Source organism: Drosophila willistoni, assembly GCF_018902025.1.
Source record: "Drosophila willistoni isolate 14030-0811.24 chromosome XR unlocalized genomic scaffold, UCI_dwil_1.1 Seg41, whole genome shotgun sequence".
Lineage (NCBI taxonomy): Eukaryota > Metazoa > Arthropoda > Insecta > Diptera > Drosophilidae > Drosophila > Drosophila willistoni.
In genome coordinates this window covers 1,368,284-1,391,409 of record NW_025814058.1, presented here as the reverse complement: position 1 = coordinate 1,391,409, position 23,126 = coordinate 1,368,284, and the positions used below count along the sequence as shown (strand labels likewise).

At 36.8% G+C, this 23,126-nt stretch overlaps 1 protein-coding gene across 2 annotated transcripts; it reads right to left on the bottom strand.

The window, feature by feature from the left end:
* Positions 1-475: 475 nt before the first annotated feature.
* Positions 476-21,802, bottom strand: LOC6642968 (serine/threonine-protein kinase BRSK1). Of its 2 annotated transcripts, none has more exons than XM_002065852.4 (16): positions 21,634-21,802; positions 8,561-9,032; positions 8,312-8,406; positions 6,104-6,330; positions 5,841-5,991; positions 3,776-3,991; positions 3,348-3,547; positions 3,016-3,240; positions 2,423-2,949; positions 2,156-2,314; positions 1,911-2,077; positions 1,352-1,456; positions 1,210-1,285; positions 954-1,126; positions 756-886; positions 476-664 (listed from the first exon to the last, which is right to left on the bottom strand). In XM_002065852.4, exons 2-16 carry the CDS (start codon positions 8,646-8,648, stop codon positions 580-582), a joined length of 2,625 nt encoding a protein of 874 aa, XP_002065888.1. In that variant the 5' UTR covers positions 8,649-9,032; positions 21,634-21,802; the 3' UTR covers positions 476-579. The 2 variants fall into 2 exon arrangements, with proteins under 2 accessions (XP_002065888.1, XP_046868201.1); XM_047012245.1 differs by having other exon boundaries at positions 2,471-2,949.
* Positions 21,803-23,126: the final 1,324 nt, after the last annotated feature.

The window sequence follows — 23,126 nt, the reverse complement described above, 5'->3', positions numbered from 1 at the left end:
TTATGATTTTATCTAAACTTTAAAATGCACATGAGAAAAAGTTACTCAAAAAACTGATAAGTTATCCAAGCAAGTGGAAATCGGGAAGTGAGTAGATATAACTAAGTATATATCGTCAAAAATGCTACCTATTAGTTGACTTATTTGAACAATCGATTGCTTTAAGTCTACTTAGAAACGCTCCGTTTGATTTCATACTGCAAGGGTATTTGATTTTCGGCATGCCGAAGTTATCTTTTAGTATGTATGTATATACTTTTTATTTTTTTTATTTCTTGATATATAGGTAAATTCCACTATTATTGCTTTAGGGTTTTTTTTTTGGGTTTTGGTTGTTTCTTTGTTTTTCGTATTTCACTTTTTTTGGGGGGGAAGGTTTTTGGTATTTAGAAAAAATACTGTTTGAGTTGGTTTTAGTTGTTTTTTTTTTGTTTTTTTTTCTTTGTTTTTTTGGTTTTTGTGTTTTTCCATTAGTTATTCGGTTGTTGTTGCTTAGTTCAAGTATTTGGTTGTTCTTGTTGTTTGTGTATCAAAAGAAATTTGTATTAGAAAAATGTAACTAAATCAGAGAAATAATTCTCATGCGATTGCACTACCGGACATCGTTGTCGCCTGTCGCTCACTCTGCAGTTCACGGTTACGTTCATGTTCAGCTGTTTCGGAACTAAATGAAAGAGATAGACAGAGAGAGAGAGAGAGAAAGAAAGGGATAGAAATAGAACAATGTTTCAATTTTGATGGTTAACACAACTTACTTTGATCGCACAGCTATAGGACTGCCTGGTATATCCACCGGATTGGCATTATTATTATTTGTAGTAGAGGCACGGCGACCATTACCCGATTTGTATGAGAATATTGAATCATTCTCTATATCATTTTCAATCTAAATTGGCAAGAAGAGTATATCAAATACAATCCAAGTTGTGAAAATATTTCAATAATGCACATACCACTTGTCTTTTATAGGACAAACGTTCGCTGGACACTGAACCGCATGACGAACTCTCTGATACAGCCTGAGTGACACTAGTCACAGTTGGCGGACTACTGGGACCAGGAAAACGCTTCGAACAAACTTGCGATTGTATGTGCTCACAAATGCGACGAAAACGACGAATATTCCCTGTGAAATGAGACATCATGTGAGTTACAAAAAAATGATCATTTATGTAAGACTAGGTTTTTTGCGTAATCTATTTTCCTTACCAGATAGTAGTGTAAATGTTAAAGCAAATAACATATCGGCTATATCACCTTGTTTACAAATGGCACTAATATCCACCTAAACAAAATTAAAATGAGATTGATTTATGATATATTTCCTAAAAAGGTGAGTGGAATTACTTACCTGAAATTTAACATGACGTTGAAACATGACAGGTCCATTACCATTTCGTTTGTATTCCACCCGAAATGAGGTGGGTGAGACGACGCTATGCGATAGTTCAGCCATCTTAAAAAAGCAAAAGAAAAGGTATATATCCATTTTTAGTAGTTTAAATATTATAGTCTGGTGTTTTTTTAAACTGTTTATTTTTTTTTGAATCTAATGGTATCGTAATTAATTTGACTGTTCGTTAAAACTTTTCTCTCATTCAACATTTCCACTGAGTGCTAAGCAAACTCCAGTCTATCCATGAAAACCCTGCTGATGCCGTGAATATTGTGGCGAATATTTAAAGATTATTTATAAATTTTTATTCTAATTTATATATGGCTAATTTGTATATTTGAGTATTCCATTATACATTTTATATTTGTTGAGGACTTTTGGTAAATTTAATCACTTTATGTAGAAAATTCTACATTTAGATTAAATGTAAATTTCATTATAATTTCATAATTCCAAGCTTTACATTAAAATAATATCCTTTGAACCGCGGCAGATGCAAACAGGATCAACTTACCGATAGAAATGCATGAATCAAATGCGCTTTAACTGTGGCTATGGGTTTACCCTTAACCAAGATGGTAAAAGTTTCATCCTTCTCTGTAGTAATTAGATTACCAAACCAGGAGCGTTTCGTTAGCTCCGGTGACGATTCGGGAGTCAAATGAACTTCATCGGCAGATACTAATGATTATAAAAAAGTACACAAAACATCAATATGTATAGATCGAAAATGGTTCAGTTTGTGAGAAAACAAATTACCCTGCATTTTTCTCCGATGGAAACGCGGACTGCCCAGGAAACTATTTTTAATATTTGTCAGTCGCGTTTTCCAGAGTTGACCACCGGGATTATTGCACGGTGAGCCCGGTATGCCGGGACTGCTGTTATTCATCAGTGGCGAGCCATTGGGATTCACAACTGTTTGTACAAAGTTAATGAAAGAAAAAGAAGAAACCATGAATTAGCATTGATTTGCATTGCGAAAGGAGTGGGCTACCACAATGGGTCTACGTTGCATGCACACACCACTATTCGACTCTGGATCGTGGAACATGCTAATGGCAATTGTCGGACCTGAATTGGCACGATGGTGCACCACAGATGATGGTGATGAGGTTCCTTGCTGTGAACCACTGCCGCCAGAATTGCCGCCGGGACTGCCAGGCGGGACCCCGACATTATCGCCACGCGAGCTACCACCACCGGTTCCTCCAGTTCGCTCTTGACGGGCCGAATCACGACGTTCGAGGCGAGAACCCTCGCGCACCACAACCACATCACCTTCGATGCTCTTTTGGGAACTATGGGATGGCGTGCGGCTAACTGATGAGTGATGCACTACCGAACTGGAGCGTTCACGGTCCCCATACTGAGAGTGTCGAGTGCCTGCCGCTGGCGATGATGGACGCGATATGGCATTGGCCTGCTGCTGAGCCGAACTCATGGGGGAATTGCAACGTGTCGGACTGTGATATGAAGAACTTCGCACTGATGAGGATACTGTCGTTGGTGACCTTCGCTGATGGTTTCGTGTGCTGCTATACGACCGGAAACTGCAAGAAAAAACGCAAGAATTAACGATTTTTGAACTGTTAAAGCTACGTTTTATAATTACTCACTTAAAGGCCTGTCTACGCGGTGTTAAGGGTGAACCCTCGGAGATCTGTCCATAGCTAGGAGCATTGGTACCATTTATACGACAAGTGTCCAAACGTTTACGCGGCGGATCTACAGCGTCTAATTCACTGCGTGACTTTTGGGCAATTTCATCATCATCTTCAAGGGCAGGACGTCGACGTTTCCGCTCCAGCAAAAGGAAATATATTACCTTTTCTGTATTATGGCTGTTATATATATAAATAATGAAGGGATTTAGATTAATTGCTGAGGTTGCCTTAACTCAATCCCATCTAGTTCAGTTGAATCCATTGAGAATGACATCTCCTCTTACCTGGCACTCAATAACTCCTGTATGAGTTTGTCCTTCTCTTTGAAACAACCAAGCGAGCAAATGGCATTCAATACATCTGGATCAACAGCTGTTGATGTAGGTATAACATGTGTTTGGACCACCTCCATCATTGGTAACTCCAGTTCCAGTTCACCTTTGCCACCAGCTGTGACCCAGGGATGACGATTTATTTCAGCAAGCTAAGCCGGAAAAATTAAATGACAGAGACCAAAGACACACACATACACACACACACACAGTTGTAAGTATAAATAAAAGGAAAACGTAAAGCTATCAAGTATAGAGACCCAACAATTCTGACCCAAAAAGAAAATAAATAAAAACCAACAAATGGTTTTTCCTCTCGATTTCCAAAAAGGGGGTTGCATTTTCAAGCCCATTCCCTTTGCCCTTTGGGGATGACTCACCGTTAGACGCCTATCCGGATTCACTTCAATCATGCCACGTAATAAACTCTGGCAATCAGGCGGCACAAAATGCGGTATGTGAAAGACGCCCCGTTTGACTTTCTCCAACAATTGTCGCAAGTTATCATCATCGAAGGGCAATGCTCCAACCAGCAGGGCATACAAAATGACACCACACGACCAGACATCCGCCTTGCGGCCATCATACTTCTCACCCTACAATCAAAACGAAAAGGAAAATCAAAACCACTCACAAACAAGAATAAAGGCAAATCAAAGAATAAAGTTATCTTTGGGATTTTACTTATAAATAGATATAATTTGTATGTATGTATCTGTTTGTTTGTTTGTTTATATCGAAATTCGTTTAGAATCGTACAATTTTAGCTTTAATTGTGCAACCTTAAAGCAAATGCCTTGTAATTTATAGAAAAAACTTTCTTGTCAGGTTAGTCCATTCAACTCGTTGATTATTGACATCACCGTCGTGGTCGTAGTAACCGTCGTCGTCGCTGTCGTCGTCGTCGCTGTCGTCGTCGTCGTTGTCGTTGTAGTTGTCCATTGTTTTGTTGTCCATCAAATGCCAAGAGCTCTGGAGTGGACGGTTATTGACTTGGCAGGTAAATGGCACAATGACTTTCAGGTTGCAGTTTGTGTTGCCCACTCAGATGGCAGGTACAATAATTATTATTGTGGCTAACACAATAACACAAACACGGAATATGGAATGCAATTTGTGTTTGTAGTTGAAATTCAAGTGAATTTTGCGCAAAGGGTTAAAGGTGAGAGCTACATTAATGCCAAATTCCACTTTAATTTATGGCCACATTTAATATTTATTAGTTTATTTTTGTTGATATACTTTAGGAAAATAAATAAATCAACACTTATCCATGTCAATCATATTTTTGCTGAACTTTCGTTTGACCTTAAACGTTTATTAGTGTATGCGTTTAAATTCACAGTCGATTACTTGGCCAGACCACAGGAATTTTTGTTACCTTTGAGTAATCCTAAACCAAGCACACCATCCCACACTTTAGTGTGCTTGGTGCTTGCTTTCAATTTGATAAATGACCACTTAAGTGATTGAGTATTTTGTTAGGCTTCTTCAAAGAGTTTGGCACCCCTCTGGTATGGAAAGCATACACTGGATATACATATGCGGTAAGAAAAATGATTCGCTAGACATCAATTATAACCAGACGGAAATCCCTGACAGAGCTTTGACTGTTGAATATTTATAAAAATTCAAATGGGGGAAAATATCACGTAGCAAGGAGACTTATGGCCAAAACTGGTAAAGGAAGATAAAAAACTGCACTACAATGAATATATATATGTATATCTATCTATCTTCCTCTTTCTATGTTTTTTTGTTTAAATTCCGCTTATGAATTTATTACACGCAGAGCAGGGAAAAAGTAGCAAGTAGCAGGAGCAGCAGCTCTTGCGTGAGTGAAGTGAAGCTTGCAGGCTTTTGGGTTGAAAGACTTTTATCCTTTTTTTTTTTTTTGGCGGGGGGGGAAAATCAGATGTGCACATGACGCACATGGCGACAAAGATGGAGATGGTGGAAGATAGAAATGGGTATGGAGTTGGAAAAGATGACTGCTAGGAATTTTGCATTTGCATAGAAGGGAAACGATTTGCATGAGGCAAACTGCAGAGAGACAAACTCGTAGACAAATACATTTAGAGAAATACAAAATAAAAGAAAAAAAAAAAAAACAGACAACTCTTTAAAAAATACTATTTTCCCCATATTGAAAATTGTTATATTGTTTAGAATTATTCACTATATATAGTCGTCAGTTATTTAATACGCAACTTGGTATTTTCTAATCTCTTGGTTGAGTTTGTCTCAGTGTATGACAATGTGCTAAAAAGTTCGTTTTGATAGACGTTTATGCGTTGCTCAAACCAAACTCAAGCAAAGCATGGCAAGCATACACAGATACGGATGACTCCAACCAATTCTATAAGCATTTTTCAACTGAGATTTCCTTATATCTCCCAACTCATTCGGGGTCGTTCGCCCATTTGTGTCCTTCTTCTGACTTACCCTTATAACCTCGGGACACGCATAGTGTGGTGAGCCGCAAGAGGTTTCCAGCATGCTGCCAGCTGGCTGAAGTGAGGCCATACCAAAGTCCGCTATCTTAATATTATTCTTTTCATCCAGCAGCAGATTTTCAGGCTTCAAGTCCCGATGACTGGATATCCAAAGAGCATAAAATTGAAGAAAAGAAAGATTGATTGCATTTTAAGAGCGTTTACATACAATATATATTTAGCTTGTTGTTGTTGTTATTGTTGCTCACTTACCAAATCGAATGTGAGTGGCAAAAATCGAGGGCCGATATGATTTGTCTAAAGAATTTGCGTGCCTCTTTTGGCGTTAGGCGTCCCTTTTTCACCAAATAATCAAACAGCTCACCGCCGGATACATGTTCCAATATTAAATATAAATATTTCTTATTCTCATACACATCACTTAGGCCAAGGACATGCGGATGATCGATTAGTTTCATTATAGCAATTTCACGTTCAACCTTGAAATGTAACAAGAATATTGAAGGAGAGATGAGAGCCAAGCGCAACCGGATACACGTATCTACGTGAACAAGGATAACAATTATTGTGCTTATTGACAATGTAAATGCAAAGTTCACAGAGACAGAAACAGAGAGCGAGACAGAAAGAGAGAGAGAGAGAGAGAGAGAGATAGAGTGAGAGAGAGAGAGGGGTAGAGCGGGGCTGGCAAGAGATGATAATAATCTTTTGCCCACTTTTACAACTGCACAACAATACAAAGTCATTATGCTTGCGTTGAATGTAAATGGGTCCTGCCATTGTCCTTCCACTGGCGTCCACTTTCTTGTGCGTGTCGAGACCAGCTGGACACGCAATCGCCGTTAGCATTAGCTATTTTTGTACAAGAATTCACCTTGCATTTACTGTGTTGTGTCCCATATAGTATATATGTATGTGTGCAGGATACATACATACATATATATGTTTATACAATATACACATACATATACATTTGTATGTGTAAACTCCTCCCACACATACTAGCGATTATTGTCTGTTTCTTTCTGTTGCTCCCCAGTATTCTTTTTGTTGTTTGCCTTTTATTTACTTTGTTGTCGCACGCACTAATTTGTCGCATGTCCTTTCAATGCCCTACAAAAATGCACAAATTTTCTTTTGGTCCCAGGGTTGAGGGATATTTTCTATAAATGCCGAATGGAAAGGAAGATGGAGTGGGGGCGGGGGGTCTCTATTATGACAGCAAACTGATAAATAGTTTAGGATTTACTTCAAGTTTTATTGAATGAATGGCATGAATCTCATTTCGAATTCCTTGAACGTATTACATAATCAAATAGATCGAGTCTGGACAAATTACACAAGCTATCACAAATGAAACCTATAATCGAACTATATACAAGTATTTATCAAGATACATATAAAAAATTTTGTATAGGGTCGACATTATTTTTAGGTAATTTATGTGAATTAACTAATCATAACTTGAATCATCTTTTATTGTAAGGAAAAAACTGGTATAGTTGTTACTTTAACACCCTTTTTTAAGTATAATACGAAAAACATTTTGTTGTGTTCCTGTAAAAGTTTATTTAACGCTTAATTTGTTGTAGTCCTATTTCGCGATTTATCAGTGTAAAATTGTATTTTAGTGAAAACTGAAAAAAAAGGAATTCTGTAAAGAACTGTAAAAACAGTTCTGAGATGAAAATTAAATATTTAAACGTATATACATATATGTAGATACAATTATATATTCTAATTTTTTTTTTTTAGATCTCAAGCAAATTGTTTGAAAAAATTGAATGTTCTTTTTTGAGAACCTTTGTCAAGTTAAGTTCAAGCAAGTCAAATGCAAATAAAATATGCAAATATATACACAACATCCCAGTATTTGTATTATAATTTACAACAGACATGTCTCTATAATAATCATCTTTCTTGACTTTGACACACTAAAGACATAAACCAATGGGCAAAATGAAAAAAAAAAAAAAACATAATTTACTCGTATTTTCCTTTCGCCCTAACGACAACAAAAACGAAAAAAAAAAAATGAGAGACATGCCAAAATTGACCCAGCAACAGAAAATCTCCATGGAAAATCCATAGAGCTTTAACTTTGAATGCCAGCGAACGGCACTGACACTTTTCTCTGACGATTTTCCACGTCTTTAACCTCCTTCTCGCTATCCTGCACCAATTGGACAATTTCAAGGCGAAATAAAACAAGACAAGAAATTTTATTGTCGCAAATTTTTATGACTCGTACGCCACAAAAGGCAAACAAGAGCAAAACAAAACAATAAAATTGGGGCAAAAACAAAACAAAAGCTAAAGAAGAACTGCTCAACTTTCGCGCAGTAAGAAAGGATAGAGATATCTACTCTAGACCACATTATATACTTAGTATATATAACCTTTGATTCTATTGTACTTTGTTTTGAGTTCTGAATTGAGCTGACAATGGAGTCAACTTACCTTCATTAGCACCGATTCGCTGAGTTTCTCGCGATTGATTATTTTAATGGCCACCTTTTTGCCAATCACACAATGTACGCCCAGTTTGACGAGACCTGGAAATTAAAAGAGGAAACAAAACCGCAACACCAGAAAATGAGTAGACGAAATTGTTGGAAACAAAAGTTTTAAAGAGTTCAAATCAGTCTGTCAGCCAGTCAGTCAGTGAGTTTTAATAGTTTCATATAATATGCTGTGTGTGGATCTTACCCGTTTGACCCTTGCCCAGGGTCTTCTCCAGGCGATAGGGACCAACAAATTGGCAATTCTCAGCCGTAACATTGTTCTCCTTCTGCATTTTGTGGCCTGCCTTATGCTTGTTTCTTCCTTCCACGTCTAAGGTCTTGGTTAGCTGTTTGTGGCTGGCAGTGTCAGCTGGCTTTTGGCCATGCACAGGATTTGTCTCCTCACCTCCGCACCAGGTCTCCGCTCCACTCCAGGACTCCTTAGCAACTTCCTTGCTGTCGCATAGCGTTAAATAAAACTTTTCCTCTCTTCGTGTTCTTTTGTTGGCAATGCCTGAATGTGTTTAATTACTTTTGTTTTAGCCCAAAACAAGAAAGTTTTATTGCAATTGCTACGAATTTTATTCGTCGACCTGATGCAGTATTTAATTAAGTTGTTGCCCATAAATGTATTGGTTAGCTGATTTTCACATGACTTCATTGGAATATTCTATAAACTGCAAAATAGTAAATTGTATAAAAGAGACATACAGATAAAGAGGGAGAACGAAATACAGATAGAGAGAGAAATTAGCCATGAATATTTATGTGCCCCCAAACTGAAACTGAATTTTTAATTGAAATAAATGGAAACTAACCATATTACAAAGCTATATGTGTGTGTGTGTGTGTGTGTTTGTATATGTGCGTGTTAGTATTTTAACTTGCTTGTTAGTTAGTCAGGTGTCCTAATTAGAAACGCCTCCAGCTGTGGGGCTTTCACCTTACCAACTAACTAACAAACCAACGAACTCTTGGTCAATTGAAATATAAATTTATAGCCCCCAGACAAAGTATCCTAACAGCAAAAGGTAATTGGTAGTTGTTCTTAGTCTATATAGTTCGTAAAATGCCTAAAGAAAACTAAAATTTACTTTATTTATGCGAATGGCATTTAAAGTGTAAAAGCAATCAATATTAAATGTAATTGCTTTTCAATTATTTAAACATCGGTCATTTAACATCGATTTCAAATTGATTTTTCACATTGAAGTCCGACTTATATTTGACGCTTTTATTATCTTTGGCTTTTATTATCTTTTTGTATTCCATACTACCATAAAGTGAACGAATAAATGATTTTTTTACAATTTAATACAAATTAGACAATGAAAACACATGTAACACAATAAATGGCAAGGCCTTTTTGAATTTTATTCATTTTTTAATCCATTTAAATGTACAAAGAACGATATTTAAATTCTAACTTTAAGTCATTATCGATTTAGTAAGGTATTTTTACGAGCCCTCCATTTCATTAAAGAATTGTAAATGTTGTAAAGAGGTCTCTACTCGACACTTGAGATCTTATGGTACTCGGTTTGGCAAACGTTAGAAAATTTTCTTGGTATATCTGCATCTCAGGGGTTCATTAAATTAGCAAAACAGGTCGAGTCTAGCTAAAGAAGAATTAAGCTTTTTCTTTGGCCCTTAAAATCAGAATAGTTAAAGACAATTTAATGCAATCGGCTGAGATTTAATTGACTTAGAACAGAATTTAATGAAATTTGTAGTTTATATTGTATGGTAAAATATAAGTTTCATGAAATATAATCTTTTCATAGGGCAATGATGATTTGCAGGACGATTTAAAATTTCATTAGGAGGGCTCTAAAAACTCAACGATGCGTGGCGGCATAAAAACCTAACATAAAAACTTGGCCAACTATGTTGAAGAACAAAGCCAAGGCATTTCACACTGATGAGCGAGGGGTCAAAGATGGTGGGTACGATGGACCGGGTAAATGTAATTGAAAGCAGTCAAGAAAGGCGCCGCTTCTGTCGCTGATGATGAGGCTGAGAGATGACGTTGAAATGCCAAACAATTTGATGGGGTTGCGCAGGTGTACCAAGGACGGCTTGATGCCAGGACTGAGGACTTAAGTAGGTGCTGGTTGTAGTGTGGTGTTGTTAGGGGGCTCTCACGCACACAAATTGAAAAATAAATGCTGCTCGTCGACATTAAACGGCCAGGGCCAGAGAGCATCATCATCAGCCATAGTAGCAGCAGCAGTAGCAGCAGCTGAATGAGGGAAAGCCTGCCAGAGCGGAAGCTCAAAAGGAAGGAAGGATGCTAACAAGTATCCCCCGCGTCAAACAATAAGAAAAACTTTCCGCTTTACATCCATATCACCTCTCTCCCTCCCTCACTCTCTCTCTCTCTCCCGCTTTCTGTGTGTCTGTGCTCTACTCTGTTAACCTAATTTGAAAAATGTTCACAAAGTTGAAAACTGACAAGAATAAGAAAGAATTTTGTAGTGTTTAAAAAAAAGGGAGGGTTAGATGAATGGGGGATGGCGATGGGAATATGGATATGAAGGAAGGAAATTGCCATAATTTTCGAGCAAAAATTTATACAATTTGCGTTTTTGGAAATGTGTAAGACAATATTTTTCTATTTCTTCTTATTCAAAAGCATTGCAACAGAATAAGGGCGAAATAAACTACATAAGTGCTCAACATACACACTTCCATATGCCAAAAAATAAAAAGAAGGCGTTTTACTTGCACTTAACGCTGCGGCAAAAATGTCTAAAAATATGCCAACAAAATAAGTAAGAAAAGTGCCTCAGCATAGGGTGCCCCTACATGTGTATATATGTATGTCCCTCTCTCACTTTCTCTCTCTCTTTTCCCATGTGTGTGTGTGTGTGTATGTGTGTGCGTGCAATAAAAATCATGAGCAGTTTGGCGTTGATTTTCATCCATGGAAATTTATGTTTTTGGGTCGTGAAGCAGCAACGCACCAAAAAAAAAAAAGGCAAAGAAAAATGTCGCCAAGTTGTGGTAAGGGCAGAAGAAGAAAAAGTCTTGGTCGACTTTGCCAGGTTCGGGGAGGAGCAATGGCAGCATGAAGCATGGCAGGAAATTCGTTGATGTAGGCCTTGAATGAGCTTGGCTTTTATGCTCCATCCATTCCGTATAAAAGGCCAGCGACAATAATTAAGCGATTTGTAAACAATGCCTTTGGGCCATATAAAAGCAATCGGAAATTATAGTGGAAAACAAAAGATGTATCGATTTAATGCCGTAAGAACTTTTACTTATATTTTTATGTATTCATATATTGCAAGTGTCCTATTTCTTTTTAATCCAAAATGTTCTATATATAGAACATAAAAGATTCATAGTTTATTTAGTGTACATATGATTATGAGGATTAGATTTCTATAATATTTGCTAAACTCTAACTTAAAGCTACACTTTAGTTGAAGATCTAAATTTTAAGTCTATGTCCTTAATATCAAATGTGCTCTAGCTATATGCAAACCAATGTCAAGAGTTACTATTTGTCCTGACGAATGCAAATTTAGTAAAAAAGGTGCTAATCAAATAATTTTATGAGCTCTTTTACAAAGTTTCCATCTCAAATTTAAGCTTTAACAATCGTATATCATTATTGTAACTAAATTACTGTAAGTAAAAAATTTTAAAAAGAAAATTTCCAGCTTGGCTTGAAATAATATCTAGCAATTTGATGGTGAAATTCGTAATCTTTTGCCCTTATTGACATTATTAATAATTCCCTTTTTGTTCGTTCCACAAAAATGTTTCCAAAAAGTATGCTATAAATATTTAACAACGAACTTGAAATTGAAGCGGAAGTCAAGCGGCGACTGACATATTACCCAAAGTTGACAGGATGACAAAATGTTTTGTTAAATATTGATTTTCATTTTCCACCTTGGTAATTGCAATTAGTTGTTGCTGATGGAATGCTGAGCTTCAACTCCTTTACCGTTATTTCCCTTCTGTCTCTCATTCATCCTGATGATGATGGTGCTGCTGTTGTTGCTGCTGCTTGTTGCAGTTATGTTTTCCTGTTTTCCTGTTTTGCCTGATGGCGTCTGGTTGGTACAATGTCTGATTCTGATTAAACAAGAGTCAACAAGGAGAGTTCAGTTGAGTTGCACAGTAGTTGGCAGTTAATTAAAAAACTAGCTTGTTCATTTCCCCATATGCCAATCTGTTTTTGGTTTGCAATTTGTACCACTGTGCTTTGGTTTTTTGCTGCTCTTGGTGTTCAACTGCTTTTTGAGTAACCGCCCTTTTGCTGTTGTCCCCCTCTCTCTCTCTCTCTCTATATCTATATCCTTCTCTCTCACACTCAGTGTCTGTCAATCTCTTCTGGTTATTGCCAGGCTCTGATGAAAAGCCACTTACGCACAATTTTCACAACTCAAAAGCATTTTATTGATTGCACTTGGCAAAAAGCCGGCTACCAGGGGCAACAACAGCAACAACAAGAACAAGAACAACAACACACAACCCACAACCGACAAGCAGAGCGACAAGAAAACACTCATACGCCACGTTGGTCGCACAGAGTGTGAGAAGAGAGTGAGAGCAAAAACCTTTTATTCCCCCATTTCTTGCCAACGTTTATTGACTTGCCCGTTTTTGAAATTGAGTTTTGTTGCCCTACCCCCTCTTGTCCTAGCCCTCGCACTTTTCTATGCCTTTCTCTTTCTCTCTATCTTTCACTCACTTGGTTAAACTTTGCTTCACTTTTTTCCCAAGCCAATTTAGGTCCTTAGGCGTTCTCTCTGGTTTTTCATTCTTCGTTCGGTAAATTTTTTTTCATCTTTTTTTTTTCGTATATAAAATATGTGTAGCATACATTTTTGCGTTGTGTGTGTGTGTGTGTGTGTGTGTGACACTCTGTGTGGGGAGAAGGAAAAATCAAAGTCACTGTTGCTCATTTTGATGCGCCTTCTTCTTTCGGTTAGATAACACACTTCGGTTTCGGTCTTGGAATATGATTTTGTCCCACCCTCAAGCCTAATTGTGCGAAAGATGGCTAATGAGGACTTGTGAATGCCTTGAAGTGTTTTTTCATGAAATTTCCCACCAAGTCTTGAGTCTTGTTAATTGTTTTTCATTTTTGTTGAAGTGCACCGCATTTTATATATGTAAAATATGTAAATGAGGCGCAAAACCAAACTTTCTGGATGATTTTTAATTAGTTATTAGGGGATGTTTTCCTTTTGATTAATTTGCAGATGCTAGTTAGAAGAGTGTAAGCCAACAAAATTTCAACTTAACAAAACTCAAAAAAAAACAGGAAACCAGACCCAGACCAAATCTCAGGCCAACTAATTCTCGCCCTTACTTATTATGCAAGCAAAGTTAAAAGAGGGCACGCTTTGATTTCACAATCTAAGGGCCTAATAAACCGCTTAAACCAAACACCACAAAATGGCAAAAAAAAAAAAACCACTCAGAGCCATGGCAAAGGCAACTGCTACCCATTCGACGAGTCCTGCTTTCAGCCCGCAGCTGGCGGGGAAAAAAGAAAATTCGATTAAAGCCAACCAAAAACTAACAAGGCAAAAGCCAGAGTGAACGAACAAGCGAGCAACAGCAGCAGCAGCAGACCCGCACAGAATTAACTCGATTCGATATGGCCAAAAATCTTGCAGCAGCTGCTCCGTTTCACAGGCAACATGTTGATGCAACAACAACTATATTCACTCTAAACACTATTTTTTTCGTTTTTCCTCTTTTTGTTGTTGTTTGTTTAGTCAACTTGGCGAGGGCCATAGCAATGAAATGAAAAAAAAATGGTATATATATACAGATGAAATGATTAAAATGGCCAATTAGATTGGATAGAAAGAGCAAGCGATACATAGAAAGCATAAATGGGCGTGATATGCCCTAAAGGCTGTCTAGTTGGCAGACTTGTAGTCTACACGAAAATAAAATTCAATTATTTTCCTCTTATTGCCAATTGAAACGCAATCCAATCCAAAAATGGCCGAGTTAACACAAAACGTATAGCAGAACGACAGAACAGACAGAGGTGAAGCTTAATTAAAGCGGAGCGAAGAAGCATATAGAAAGGTGACCAAAGGATTCAATGTCCGGCTGTGATTGTTCAATTGAAGCTATAAAGCAAATCAATAAATTGATTTTGATTTTGGCCATCCGGCAAAGGCCATCATCATCTTATGTCAGAGAAAAAGAAGTGGCACATCAAATTGGTGGTAAAAAGACTTTTTCATACACCTGGCCAATCCCATGCAAACTTTTATCTGGTTGAGAGAATTCAAATTCATTTCATAAATGAAAATATAAACAAAAGCCGCGGCAAAAAGTGTTTGAAAAAGAAGCTCAATAACAACAAAAGCGACAACAACGACAACGCCAAAACAAACTACAAACAGATGGCAGTGTATATTTTTTTCCCCCCAATTTCATGCGTAGGTGTGTTATTCCGCTATTCGCTTTCTACCATTTCCTTCTTCCGCTCCCTTATACATACATATATACGTACCACCCTTCCCTGCAGGTATAAAAATTCTGAAAATGGCCAAAGTCTCCCGCATTTGTTTGCCCAAAGGCCCAGAGGGGTCGCCGCTGTTGGCAGCAGTCTTCCCTTCCAGTGAATTCAATTAAGGCTGAGGATGATGAGCCAACCAACGGCAGCAGGTAAAAGGTAACAACAAAGCCAAAGGGGGAGGGGAGGGGAGGGGCAGCTGAAAACTGCTGATGGATGGTGGAGGAATGATGAGAGGCGAGAACATGTGGCCGCATCGCGTACATTTTGCGGCTTTTACCTCCGAACTTAATTCAATTTCAGCATTCACTATGCATGCAACATTCCACATTCCCCACAATTCATATATATCCTTTGATAGATGCTGCCAAGCATCCACTTTGTCCACCTAACATCCCATTCTACTCTATCATCTCTGTCATATCGAAAACTTGGACTAGCCAATTTTTTATTACCTTGACACACTGTTCATGGATTTTGTATGTGTGTGTGTGTGGTTTTGCTGTTTTTGTAATATTGCATTTTCAAGGCTTTTATAAAAGTAATTTATTTTTGCACAATTTTAATGCAATTTCCTTGCTACTGCCGCTCACTACTATCCCTATTCCTGTCTGCTCTCTTTGCTCCTTTGGCACTTTAAATTTGTTTTAATTGGCCAACCGTCAGTGGACAAAACTTTTCAATTAGAGAAACTAATGATGTTATGGACAAACAGAGCAAGTGCAACAAAATGCACTCTGCAGCTGACGAGAAGCTCGGTTGCCTGTGGTTTACCAGCTTCAAAGGGCCTTCCCTACAAATGGGAAAAAATACTGAGAGTATATTTTTTTTATACCTATTTCTTACTGTTGCTATTTCAAAGCAAATAAAATAAATCTTGGCTTGACCCAAAGCCAAGTCTTATTCTTGCTATTTACCATTTAGACAAATAATAATGATGAAACATTAGCCACAATGAATGTAAAAGGAAATTTGGGTATTAAAGATTAACCATGAATACAAAGTATTCTTATAATTAAGTGGTTATAGTCTGATACAAAATGATAGGAGATTAAGATAAGACTTGAGATTAATATGACTTTTAGTAAACCGATTCTTTGCGTTATATTAGCCTAATTCAAGGGATAATAATGGCTTAACTCTTCAACAGTCCAACTAACTATTAATTCTGGGTTGTAAATTTTCCTCATTCATATTTTGATATTAAAAAGAAGAAGAAGAAAAACGGACCGAGCCTAAAATTTAGCTAATTTTCCTAATCTTATTACCTTAATGGAGGTTAAGTTGATTTATGATTTTACATACTTGATTTCATAAAAAAGAATCCAACAAATTAAGTAATAATTATTCGATATATCTAAAAAATGAACGTTCGAGGCTTACAAGTTTCTTTTATGTTATGGTAATTAAATTTTCAATTATGAATATTACCAAACTTGAAAATCAAATAGTTTAGTTAGACAATTCCGATGATTCTCATGATTCTATTGTAATAAAATGCCTGCAGTTTGGTTGCCTCACTGATCGAGAATTTATATATTTGAACAAGGCTGATTGACTACTTCGACAAGGACTCAAGGAAGGGTAGTCAAATGTCTGTTCCTTCCTCTTTGGGTTTCTTTCCCATTCGAATGTTTGTTTAATTAATTTATCATTTCTCTTGGTGTAAATAAAATTGTTAAAACTTTTATAGTTGCCTAGCACTTTTTTGTGGTGAGTGAAATTGTGGCCGGTTCCTGGCTGGAAAGTGTGATGCGGTGGGAAAGCAAATTATTATGCCAATTATAAGTGCAATTTTTCGCGCATATTGCCGACAGAGACAGACAGAGAACATCAACTGAAATATGCAAACCGACAGCAGCAGCATCAAGAAAAAAAAGAGGCAACAAATTTAATTTATGACTGTAAAATTCCTGAAGGCGTTGAAATAAATATTTTTCGCTGGCTGTCACCACAAAAAAAGCAAAAAAGCAAAACAGCACCAACAAGAACAACAACAAGTAAAGTAAACCTCAAACACCCTGTTACTGGTAAATGGATTTTGTTTCTCCTGTTTCCTGTCAAGGATTTGCATTTGATGTTGGATTTTTGTTTAGGTTTATGTCACCTTTTTTTTATTTTGAGTTTTTCCTCTTTATTTTTTTTGTGTTTTGGCAAATGGAGGAAAGGTGTTTTCTGCCATGACTAAGCTTTACAGAAGCATCAGCTGATGCGATTTAAGTCTGACGTAAGGTGAGCCTCTGTAAATAATTGATTGCACAAAAGTAGAACTACTTTCTACACCCTGGGAAAAATAGAGAGAGACAGAGAGATAGGGGCTAGGTCATGGGCAAATATTACGGGTTAAAAAAACACACACACACACAAAAGTTTATTGTATCTGTGCACAAGTAGACCAAATTAGACTATTGACTTAAATTGTCTTAAACTTTCCAAACTGTGGCAGAGAAGAAGCCAAGAGAGAAAGTGAAATTGAAGACAACAAACATTGACTTTCATGACTAGCCACCTTAATTAAAAGTATAGGAATTTTAGCACGTTTCAATTTAGATAGATTAATTTACTGGGAATTGTGCTTAAATGTGTATCTGTTGCATTCTGAAGTGTTACTAACTGCATTCATTAACCAAAGTCAGTAAATAGAATTAAAACGAAATAAACTTGTTTATTGAAAAGTTCATCTTTCTCTTGGTTATTGGTCAGTACCGAAATAGTGTCACAATGTCGACTGTATTTTGTAGTATAACTTTGTATTTCTCTCTGTGTCTCTTCATAAAGTTGTAAGCATATATTTTAATTTATTAACTTTTGACGTATCCAGCTAGAATGATGATGAACTAAAGTCATTAGTTTAATAAAGTGCATAGCTATTAATCTGACATTTTCTATTATTAACATCAATTTAGCAAGAAAGAAAAAAGTAAAAACGTTTGACAAGGTGAATGACATTATCAGAATTTGGACTAATACTCTACTCACTACATGTATTCCATATTTGAAATGGCCTTTGATAAAAAATAACTCTTATACTAAACAAACTCTATATAAACAGACTTAAAATATGATCAGTAAAAGATAAAAGAAATTCTTATTAGTTGGTCTAGTTGAATTTAAATTATTACCGACAAATGGCAAATCAAATTTTCTTCATTCGAATCAAATGCAATTTTAGAGAGTAGAGAGAACCTTTTATTAACACTTTTCTACTCAATTAATGCTTGATGAGGTTTATGGAGATTTTCATGTGGGCTTCAAATTGTATTTAGAGAAGCTACCAAAATTGGTCGAGTCCTTGGATATGTATGTATGTAGTAAGTATTTACACATATCCCTATCCTTTCCCTCTCTCGTTCTAGCTCTATGTGGCTCTGTCCCCTCATTGTCTCTCTCTCTCTTTCTATCACTCTTGCACTTTAGGTCGACCCTTCAACAACAATTCCCCAAGCCACAATATTTTGCTAAACAAATTTTGATTCCCCATGCAAAAGCCGAAAAATTCCCTTTTAGAGTAAACATGCCAAGGACAAACAAGCCAACATAGCAGAGAGGCTATGGCAGCAGCAGTTAAAACAACAAGAACAACAATAGAAAATAGCCAAAAAATTCCATATGCAAAAATTTATGCGGCAAAAACGAAAATTTTGTGACTTAAAAAGGCAAAAAGAAAAGGAAACGAATGGAAAATAGGAAGGCAAAACTGCAAGCTGGCAGAGCAATTCGATTTCTCTTCGACCTCATGTAAATCGCACCGAAATGGGATTGAGGGACTAGGCAACTAGAGACCAGGATCAGGACAAACGTTCACCATACCCACATTTCTTTGTGTGTGTGTGTGTGTGTGCTTGGAGGGGTTGGCAGGGCGAGAGTTAAGAAACATGTGGCACAGACTAAAAAAAAAAGAAAATGTTTGTTATGTTTGCATATGCTTTAATCAAAGGCAATGACGTACGGGAATGTGGTTCATTTTTAAAAATGTTGGCAACACACTGAGAGAGAGAGACAGGGATAATGAGAAACAGAAAGACAGAGAGTTGGGCCAAGGGAGAGGGAATTGGGAGTGGATTTAAGAAGTGAGAAGGGTAGCAAAACGAAACGGAACTGTTGACAAAAGCCATGCGGGTGTCCATATTGTTGAGAAAGCGCAGGCGCAAGGGTTAACAGAGAGACAGCTTTGCCACAACTCACTCTCTCTCTCTCTCCCATTCTCTCCACTTTCTCTCTTTCTCTTTGTCTCTCTATCACGTCACACGCCCCACTGGGTGGTTGTTGTTCAGTTCAGTTCAGTTCAATTTACTTCTGTTCAGTGCAGGGTTGGTTTTAGTTTGGTCCCACTGTGGCTCCCCCACCGCCCCGCCTTATCCAATGTGGATATAAGAATGTTATTCATATTATTTCTTGCCGCTTATTGCTTTATAATTGTTTAACAATTTTGTTTTTTTTTTTTGTTTTGAACTAATTGCGGACTGTCAGAGTACCATCAGATGGCGGTCACTGTTTGGTTTGTTCCTATCTCACCTATCCATCTAAAGAAGCGTTATCAACGCCTTCCAGAGAATATCGCATTGTCTACAACGGTAATCCCTTGGGTCATTAAGGCGTCTACGTGTCTGCAGCAGCAGCAACACTAGCACCAGCACTAACACCAGCAGCGACAGCGGCAGCGGCAGCGACAACATCAACGTTAAGAGCAGCAAGTAGCAGCCACAGGATGCTAGGACATTGTCGCCTTCTGATTGTCGCATGTTTTATTCAGTTTGCTGACGTTACACACCGCTCCTCGTGCTCGTCCTTGCACTCTAGCCACCCATCAGGTTGTAAATATTGAACAACAACAGCAGCAACACGAAACGTAAGCCAAGAGTAGGTAGCTCAGCTCTCTCATATTTTGTCCTGGAATGGCAAGTTGCATTTTTGATCTGACGCGACAGTTTCTTCTTTCCGTTTTGCTCTTTCTTTCTCTCTATTTTTATTATTATTATTTTTTGCGTTTTCGTATTTTATTGCGCCAGACAGGTGTACAACGTGTGATGGCAGAAAATAGGATTTCCTAATTGTACACCAAAAAGTTAAACTAAAAGTTAATTCAAACGCCAAAACACGCCTTGTTTAAAGTCCTTAAAATGATTAACTATTGATTAGAAAAGTTCTTTTTCAAGTTTTCGTTGACTTTTAACTACACGGAAACCTTTTGCATTTTCATTAAAGTCAAACAAAGTAAACTTGATTCTGACATATGAGGACAGTGAATTTCATCTGAAATACAAATAGAAGTTGGCGAAGTAAGAAAGAAATTATATTAATAAAATTACCCAAAAACTACCTAAACTAAGGCAAAACTTTTACGCATACAAAGAATATGCTGAAAGAAGTTACTACTATAATTAAGTATACAATACTCAAAAGACAAACTTTTATCTTAACACTTTTAAGAGCAGTTTCACATTTGCTTAATATTATTCTGAAAATAACTTTCTATTAGTTTAGCGTTTTAATTTGACACTGAACATTCTTTGCATAAGATTTAAAATGACTAAGCTAAGTCTTGTGAAGTAATATGATCTTGGAAAAGGAAAACTAAATTAACTAAAATTGGGACCAGTAAATTTGATTAACTTTTTATTAAGATAATTTCAATAAGTCAATTATTCTCAATATTTCATATTCTTAACTTTTTTGATTTTAAGCAATAAACTTACTACTTAATAGTATAAAAAAAGTAATTAATATTGTTTTGGAAGTAGTGCTACTATCGTTGAAGGTTTCAACTTTCAAATTGTAATCATTTTTATTATTTTGCTTTAAGCCAATTGTAATTAAAAATTGTTTATTCAAATCCTTTAACCATTTTTATCTAGTCTTTTTCTTCAAAAAAGCATCTTTAAGTAATCGAGAGGAATCTTCTTAACAGAAATAATTCTTAATTCTTAAGACTTAACGATATTTGCTTACTTAAGTCTTTCAACTTGATTATTTTGTGATTTGTATAATTTTTTGAGGCAAATGATTTATAAATTTCTTTGACCAAATATTAGTTTACATTTGGCAAATGTGTGGCAGTTGAGAGGGTTGAAAATTTGCTTATTTATACGTTAAGCGTAAAAAGAACTATGTTAACTATAAAATCATCCACTGACCGACCAACCTACCAGACGGGATCACGTTTTGGGTGGTGGGTTTTTTTTTTTTTTTTGGGCTTTTGGGAGAACATTCTTCTACTTGTGGCTAATAATACTAATAACAAAAGGCAAGCAGCGATGACGTCATAATCGCTGTATATATGCATATATACCTAAGCATGTACATATATTTATAATGTTTATTTGTTTGCACAATTTAATGGCAAAAACACTTTTACTTTTTGCTTAATTTCCATAATCAATCAATTGTCTTTTGGCCAATATATGGACTTCATCTATATATCGAATTCAGTCTATAAATACGAATAAATTGTGTATAGAACCAGTGAGCACCTTGTCCTTATATATGTATATGTGTTAATGTGCGAGTGTGTTAATGTGTCTGTCGGCGTGTGCTTGTGTGTGTGTGTGGGTTTGGATGTGTGTGTGTGTACCTAGCTGTGAATTTCTGTGGCTTGAATTGAAATTATTTTTGTGGGTGGTCTCTTGGTTGACTTGAGGTCTCCTTCACATTTACCACCATAATGTTTTTGTGTTTGGTTTTGGTTTTTTTTTTGTTTTTGAAAATCAATAAATAAAAATTCGATAATAATAATGGAATTCTCCCAACCGTTTCTCTTCCTTTTGTGTTGTGCTTACCTCCAGTTCTGCAATGTTCAATTCGTCAAATAAAGTGTTAAGAATTTGTGGCAATATACTAAAACAAAAAAAAAAGAGTCACTTCCGGGTTTTGGTTTGTAGCTTTTTCGTCTTGCCTCTTTTATTATTTTTCGTGTGCTGTGTGTTGTGTGTTGCTGTTGTCGCTGTTGTTGCTGTTGTTGCTGTTGTTGCTGTTGTTGCTGTTGCTGCTGTTGTTGTTGTTGTTGCTGCTGCTTTGTTGTGTTGTTGAACAATTCACGTTGCTGTGTTGCACTCATACGCATGCAGCTGGCCACGAGACACCAATACCAAGGCACACAAACAGCTCATACGTATGCCGACACACACACACACACACACGCACGCACGCACACTAACACACACGCACACACACACTGTGAGTTACAGCTAGTTTGTAACTGTTTGCTATCTTGCTTTTCCGTTTGGCTTTTCTTAGCTTTTTTTTTTGATTCCTTTGCCTTTCTCCTTAATAATTATATAATATGCATTTTATTCAGCATTTTCTCTTAAGAAATTCACTTGCCTGATTTGCATAAACATTTTGACGGATTTTTTAAATTCAAACATTCGAAAAAAAAATAAAAAAAAATACCCAACACACACACACGCGTACACACACAAAGACGAGCGAACGAGCGAGCGAAGAAAAGTGAGAGAGACAGTGAGTGATTGTTAGACAGAGAGAGAAGGATAGCGAGTATTTTGTCTATTTTTTAGCCTAATTATTATTCTTCTATTACTACTATTATTTTTCTGGTTTTTGGTTTTTCTACAATAGTTAATAATTTTCTTTTCTTGTTTTTTTCTTGTAATTTTTCCGTTTCTACTTTTTTTTTTTTTTGTTACTCAGTTTTGTCCGTTTTTATTTGGCCACGGCAAATGTTGTCTACAAACTGAGGCAAACCGAAAGCCGCGCTCTGTATAACTGTAAAAATTTGCAGAGAGCAAGCGGAAGCACTTGCCAACACAATGAGCGACAGAGAGCGAACAACAGAAATTGTGTGGGAGCGAGCAGAGCGCGTTACAGAGAAAGATAGCGAGCGAGAGAAAGAGTCAGCCGCCTTCAAAAAGCTCTTCGCATTGACATTTAATTTCTGGCCAGCCTGTGCGTTTGCATATGTATGTGGGTGGGTGCGTGTAAATATATGTGTGTGTGTGTATGTGAATATTTTTGTTCGTGTGTGCGTGCATGCAGAGTGTTTTGCGTCAGGCGTGCAAGTGGTTGTTGTTTTTGTTACTCTTAAGGTGGTGTTATCATTAGAAGACATTCTTTTGGGGGTTGCTCAGGACAGGGTGTCGAATAGCCGCCAAATCATATAAATACACCCTGTGTGACTCTTCAGCTGACTAAGCTTTTAGGGTTTGCGTATCGGCTAAAGGAGTGCAAAACGCTCAACTTCGCAACGGCTCACAGGATATTCGTCTAAGTGGTATTGAAAATTGACAAATTTTTTTTTAAAACTTGACAATTT

What these genes read in the sequence shown, in the direction of transcription:
- LOC6642968 (XM_002065852.4), bottom strand. Translation starts at nt 8,648, where the DNA reads ATGCAGAAGGAGAACAATGTTACGGCTGAGAATTGCCAATTTGTTGGT. An exon ending in CGTGTCCCGAGGTTATAAGG is followed by an intron (nt 3,992 to 5,840) that starts GTAAGTCAGAAG and finishes TTTTGATTGTAG; the next exon opens with GGTGAGAAGTATGATGGCCG. An exon ending in ATCCGGATAGGCGTCTAACG is followed by an intron (nt 3,548 to 3,775) that starts GTGAGTCATCCC and finishes TTTCCGGCTTAG; the next exon opens with CTTGCTGAAATAAATCGTCA.